The 6,897-nt window shown below is 37.9% G+C and overlaps 1 protein-coding gene across 1 annotated transcript; it reads right to left on the bottom strand.

The window, feature by feature from the left end:
• Positions 1-54: 54 nt before the first annotated feature.
• Positions 55-6,614, bottom strand: LOC101564703 (vomeronasal type-2 receptor 116-like). Its single transcript, XM_023707442.1, is given in 4 exon segments — positions 55-827; positions 4,566-4,689; positions 5,029-5,256; positions 6,459-6,614. Coding segments are annotated over 4 exon segments (1,281 nt in total).
• Between the last annotated feature and the right edge of the window lie 283 nt (positions 6,615-6,897).

Raw genomic sequence — 6,897 nt, 5'->3', positions numbered from 1 at the left:
TCCTTTATTCACTGTAGTAAATCCCACACTGCATCAAATATATGACTGGATAATTTAAGAAGATGTTTTTCCTCCAGAATGTGTTTTACTTTTGAACCCAGGAAGAGAATTTCTCTCTGGTCGTAAAAGAATAATGTAGCACTTGGGCGCAAAGATGCAGCCCAGCAGCCCTGCACTGGAGGCCAAGATGGAGAAGACCTCCATGGCCACCATGGCCTTCCCCTTGCTGCTGTGGTACACGGGCAGGAAGGTGACCCACACGCTGCAGAACACCAGCATACTGATGGTCAGGAACTTGGCTTCGTTGAATGTGTCAGGCAGGTTCCTGGCCAGGAAAGCCACAGTGAAGCTCACCAGGGCCAGGGAGCCCAGGTATCCCAGGACACAGTAGAAGGCAGTGAGGGAGCCCTTGTTGCACACGATGATGATGTGGCCATGCTCAGAGTGAGCATCTGTGTCAATGTAGGGTGGATGTGTCCCTATCCAGATGCCACAGAGAGTGAGTTGGATCAGGGAGCAGATGGGGATGATGTAGTTTGGTGCCCCTGATTCTAGCCACTGTCTCATCTTCCTGCCTGGACCAGTGACCTTAAAGGCCAGCACCACAGTAATAGTTTTTGCCAAGACAGTGGAAACAGCCACAGTGAACACAACTCCAAATGTGGTCTGCTGCAGGATGCAGGTGGCTGTGTTGGGACGGCCAATGAAGAGCAATGAGCAGAGGAAACAGCAGGTGAGGGAGATGAGTAGAGTGTAACTTAGGGCCTGGTTGTTAGCCTTGACAATAGGAGTGTGTCAGTGCTTCACAAATAGGCCAAGCACAGAAGCTGTGAGGACAGTGAGAGTCAGGGCAATACCAACCAGAACCTTCCCCAGGGGGTCTTTGTAAGCTAGAAAAGTCTCAGCTTTTCACAGGCAGGGGTTTCTCTGAGTGTTGGCATACTGAGCATCTGGACACTTCCCACACTGCTACATATCTAGAAAAATTAAAATCATAATTTGCCTATGTGTGTTTGCTTGTTTATTTATTCACAAAACCATCACCAGAAACTCACTGCGCTTGAACTAAATTGCCAATTTTTAATTTTTTTTTCTTTCTATTTGTTTTTCAGTCTGCTGGATTGAACTCAGATACCTTCCACTGAGATATAGTGCAAACCCTTTTAAATTTTATTTACAGAAAGGATCTACTTAAGTCTCTTTATTGCCAAGGCTGTTGCAACACAATCTTCTTGCCTCTGCTTTCCAGAGTCCTGGATCCTAGGCACGCATAACTGCATTTTAATTTTCTCTTTCTTTCTAGACACAAAGTTAAAGAGTTTTTATACACAATAACTTCTATGTAGTACTGATGACATTATTTATTCTTCTTTTAAATCTGGGATATCCATAAAACTATTCTATATTTTAAAAAGTGGTCTACCTTGATTACTTGCTTCACTTACTTTTATTTGATTTAAATCAAATCTTTATGAATCATAACAAAGCCAACAAAATTTTCTAAATCACAGTGAAATACATTTGAGGAACCATATTGAATGAGAAGTAGCTCCACTCTTTGGCCTCTCCACCTATGAAAATGTTGTATGCAACCACGTGGTTCATTTTTATTGCCAAGGGTGCTTTTTAGTACTTTGATTTTGGTATCTGTAGAAACCATGACAGGATATGTCATTACGTATTTAATGTTTTTCAATATTACAAAAATCAAATTGCAGAATTTTATTTGTGATTGCCTTATGACCTAGGTAGGGAAACAGGTTTTCAGTCTTTTATAATAGTCTTGTATTCCACAGCCATGGAATCAAATATCGTTTTTACTCACTTACAAGAGTTTTACATTTAAACGCTAGTATCACTGGAAAATCCAATCATTTATGCTTCTCCCTTTCTAATATATTTTTATTTTGGGGTGCTTTCTTCATTACTTTGACCACGATGTAGTGTCATGTCTGGCAGAAGTATGATATAGAAACTTCTTCTCTCTTTCTGCTTTTAAAAATGGAACACAAATTTTAAAGTGGGCTGTAGGATACCATAGAGTTCACTTTTGGTGACAATTAGAGACTCCTCCTACTCCTCCTTCAGTAGGCAACACTCTTCTTGCTTCTTTGTAAATCACAGTGATGTACAGTTTTATCACATTGTCTCCACTTAGCAGCATTGTTTTACTTTGTGCAGGATCTAGCACATTTGATTATAATTTTATGAACTGAGTTTGCTTATGGTGTAGTCCGTGGAGTACACAGCTCAATTGGGAACAGAATATGTGAATCTAGATTAAAAAGGAAAGCAGACTGTGAACTTTATCTCTCTATGTGCACTTTCAGCTGAGTAACATCAATGAGATCCTTCCTTAAAGCAAATTTATTTTACTCTTCTCTGAAAGGATGAAGTCAGTATTACTATGTTTTTGAATGCTTATGAATTTTACTGCTAATATTACTAATCAATGACAATTTGTAGTGAAATATGAGACTATGAACACCTATCTGATAACAGACATGGTACTGTCAAGATATTAGTATTATGGAGCTTTTTAATTATTTGTTTGGAGGATTTTGCTAAATTTCCCTCTGTTCCTATAGATTTCAACGCTTAGATGGATGTGAAATTACTCCTATTTTCATAGGAAATGCTTTGAATATAGCTATACCAATGGACAATTATCTGTCACATTATTATACTACCTTTCAATTTTTCTCTTTCTCCTTGATTAATTGTAATAAGGGTAGCAGTTTTTGTTACCAGAGTCATATTCAATTCTGTTCATTTTATCTGCATCACAATTTATTTAACCTCTTTATTTTTGAAAGCAAATGTCACTATGCAGTTCAGACTGGCCTGAAGCTCACTTTGTAGCCCGGGCTGCTCTTAAACTAATGTGATCCTCATACCTCATCCTCACTAGTGTTGGTATTACAGGTGGGAACTACCAAACCCAACTCTGTCTTAACTGTTTAAAACTTCTTTCAGACCCATCTTTCATTTTTCCTGTGTTAATTTGCTTTACTTTTTTCTCATTTCTCACTTTTTTCTCATATTTCAAACAGAGAAGTCCAGCTTTTTGATTTGAGTAGAGAACAGCACACAAGTGTATAATACCTATTTATCTCAGTGTAGTTTTACCTTCAAATCACAGGATCTTCAGTTTTACACGATCTTCAATTTTTGCTTTGATCCCTCCTATACACTATGTATGATGGAGAATTACACATACCAGGAGCATGTATTAACTGTATTAGTGGGAACATTGTACCTGTATGTGCACATACAGTATTTATAAAAATATACCATATTCACCTATTTTGGAGAATGTAAGTTCAAAATAATTACATGATATAATACATAATCAGTCTTGATATATTTCAGAAAGTATTTGAAATCATACTGAATATGTTCTGAAATCAAAATTTACATCAGTCACTAACAAATTAGAAGTTATTCAGTATAAAGATAATTCCACCATGTAACTATCATTAGCATTTGATTTCTATAAATTTTCAATAATAAAGTTTTATCCTCATTCTCATTTTATCTTTTTAAAAAATAAAAACAGTATTTTCTTTCAGGATAGTTGAATATTACATGAATGGAGAGGGTGCTGTTATGACCACTTCTATTAATCTAAAGAAGGATTTATACCACTTCCTTTTATTCGGTTATAATACTAAGCTATCACCTCTGTAAAAATACACATGATGACCTCCAAAAATATAAATATTATCAATTGTTAAATCTCGTATTCTGCGTGCATATAATCCTTGCAGTTCTATGGTGCAGACTCTAATTCTTTCCATAGGCTGACTTCTGCACTCACCTATGCATTATAGGAGAATTGGGATTAAATCCCAGGAATTGTACTGTGCTGTGGTACAAGCATGTTGTACACATACACAAAAATCCTGCTATATCCAATAAAACTCATTCTCTCCAAGCACATTCTCTGTGTGATAGTAGTGTCAGCACCTGGATAATAAAGAGTGCCTTACCTTGTCTTGACTGTAGTCTTTCTTTGGTTGCAACAATTGTAAACAAATTTTTGTTACTCCTACTGCCTGTTAAACTTCACAAAGGAGATGGAACTTAGAAGCTGTAGGATAGGAATAAGGGCTAAACTTGAGGAAATAATGCTTTTAATGGGACTTGAAAAATAATTCAATGTAAGCAAATGTAGTGGTGCATAAATGTGATCTTAGAGAACTAATGGCCTGAGACAATTTTATTGATGCTATGAGGCTTTCTTAGGCAAACTGGTGATATTCTGTTTCAAAGCAAAAAGTAAGAGGGTCTAGAGGCATAGATTGACGATGTTTCTTGGTTCAATTCTTAGCAATGCAAATGACAAAACTGATAAATAAGAAGGGAATAAAAAGAAATGGAATTTGAGTGAATTTTAAGGGGAAATGAGCCTTTCAATCACTCAATAACATTCAGTATAACACATAACTTGATAAGTAAAGGAATACCTTTACCATCTGCATCATCTACAAGACCTCCACTTCCTGGATGGATGGAATGAACATAACGTAGAGTGAGAATGTGTCCCCAGGACACGCTCCTACCTGTGCCATTGGTGATCTCGTTCTCTGCACAAGGGGTGCAGTGGAAACAGCAGGCAGCCTTTCCCTCCAGAGTGTTTTTTCTGAATCCAGGATTGCAACTTTCACTGCACACTGAGTGGGGCGTCTAAGAAAAAAATATATGGTGGTAACTTCTTAGAACTGAACTTCCTTCTTGATAGCTAGAGGGATAAACTTAATTTGTATGCATACATAAACAAAACTAAGTAGTTGTATTCCAAATTTATTTCACAGTATGATGTATATACTTACAAAAATATAAGTAAGCGGGTGCATTTCTTTCTCAATCATATTAAAGCTTATAATTCTTTTTTTTTTCAAATTGAAAACCAAGTTATTTAATTTCCACATGTGACCATTGCATGAGCAAAATTGAGGGCCCAAAGCCTACGATGGTGTTTTGCTTAATTGTTGTTAGTAAGTGATATGATTAGGAGCAACACACCTCTGTAACTCCTGTGGCCCACTCTATCATATCCTCAAACAAAGTCAGGTTTTGGCTATCGGGAGCATGTGAAGAAAATGTGCCTAGTTTAACCTTCAGTCTAAGGCCTTCCGGAAAATTCCAAAAATTGAGAATGTCATACTCTAAGTCCAGTTTCCTTCTATGATCGAAGTTCACCTGGTCTCCAGAAGGATTGTTAAATTGGATGTACTTCAGAAAGGAATGCAGCTGAGAGAGAGAGAGAGAGAGAGAGAGAGAGAGAGAGAGAGAGAGAGACCATCCTATGTGAACAGGGCTGCAGGATAAAGGCAGAAAACATGGATGGGGGAGTTGCTAAGCATATTCAATCCCGTTTATCTGCAGGAACTTTAATACTGATATCAAATAAATCAGAACACATGATGTCTAAGGACTAAAATGTCACCATGTTCCAGAAAATTCAGTTTCAAGAAAAATATATTCTATGCTAAGCTATTTAAATAAGGTATGCATTTGAGTTAGGACAAACCATCAACCATGGAATCAAAGCATCTAAACCCAAGCTTGCATTGTCTATCTGACAGTTTCCCTGGCATCTACCTACAAAATGAGTTCAACATCTGCAGAATTTTGCAGAATCAAATGAAGGTGAGCTCTGTATACTGTTGTTTTTAATGCCATTCGGTTTTGTTAGTGACTATAGGTTTTCCTGTTCACTTTTAAGATAAACACAAAACGTGCTTTTGTAGGTAAGTTGTTGACCTCACATACACAGAAGCAAAGAGCTGGCCTCCTGTCACCACCTCCTTGTTAGTGTGTCCTTGATTGAGGATCATTTCAACTCAGATCAAGAATCACCTTTTTCACAAAAAGTGTGATATGCATTGTTGAGTATTTTGCAGAAATAGCTCTAATAATCTTTCATGAAACACAAAGAATAACTTGAGAGAGGCACCTTGATGACACTGCCTGCCCTCCAAGGGAAGACTCTTTACCTGCCAGGGGGAAAACATCATCATTTGTCTATCACTCAGTGGTGGCCTTTGCACTTCTTCGTAAAGCATTGCATGGATAGCATGGGCTACAGAGTACACAGCATTGTATATATTAAAGCTCCGATCACCGATGTCTGTGTCAAAACAATTTGGAAGCAACCAAGCCATAGAGGCATTGGGTGTACAGTTCTTAAAGGCACAGTCAGATGCAGAAAATAAGCAATCAAAATTCTTATACCAACACATAACAAGGTAAGTGTCTTCTGGGTATTTGAAAGGACTTGCTTCCTTGATAAAAGTATTGAACCCTGCCATCTCTTCTTGATGGTGTGAAAAAATAAGAATCCCTTGGAATGGATCCAGTATGAAATCTCTCCCAGCCAGGTCAGCATGCCATTGAGAGTTTGTCACCCAGACTTTCCATGTCACTAAACTTTGCACGATATTATAATTTACCTCATTTGAATTATCAGTGTCATAGTAAATGACCACCACATTGGCAGATGATGTATCTGTGGTCAAGATTTCATGTTTCTTTACGGCTAAGAGATAAGACACACCCAAAGTTGACACCATTTTTACAAAGGCTACACAGACTGTGTTCCTGTCCATCTCAGCTCTTACATTTGAGAGAAACTGAAGACCCTTATGGCCTTCTGTGATGAGCAGGCCCACCCAGGTCCACTGAAAATAAAGCATCAAGGACACCATGGCAAGGGCCAAATATGTGTCCTTTGGGGCCACTTGATGGAGTGAAGGATCAGTGTAGGATCAAATGAGCCAAAAGTTACCTAGAAGAGAAGGAAATCTGGGTGATACACTGAAGTGTTGATGGAAAGCATAATAGTAGTCCCAAGCTACTGAGTGACATCTCCACATTGTAGGAAATGTACAT

Source organism: Octodon degus, unplaced genomic scaffold, assembly GCF_000260255.1.
Source record: "Octodon degus isolate 3935 unplaced genomic scaffold, OctDeg1.0 scaffold00290, whole genome shotgun sequence".
Classification (NCBI taxonomy): Eukaryota; Metazoa; Chordata; class Mammalia; order Rodentia; family Octodontidae; genus Octodon; species Octodon degus.
The sequence above is the reverse complement of the archived record's forward strand: the minus strand, read 5'-3'. Positions and strand labels throughout refer to the sequence as shown.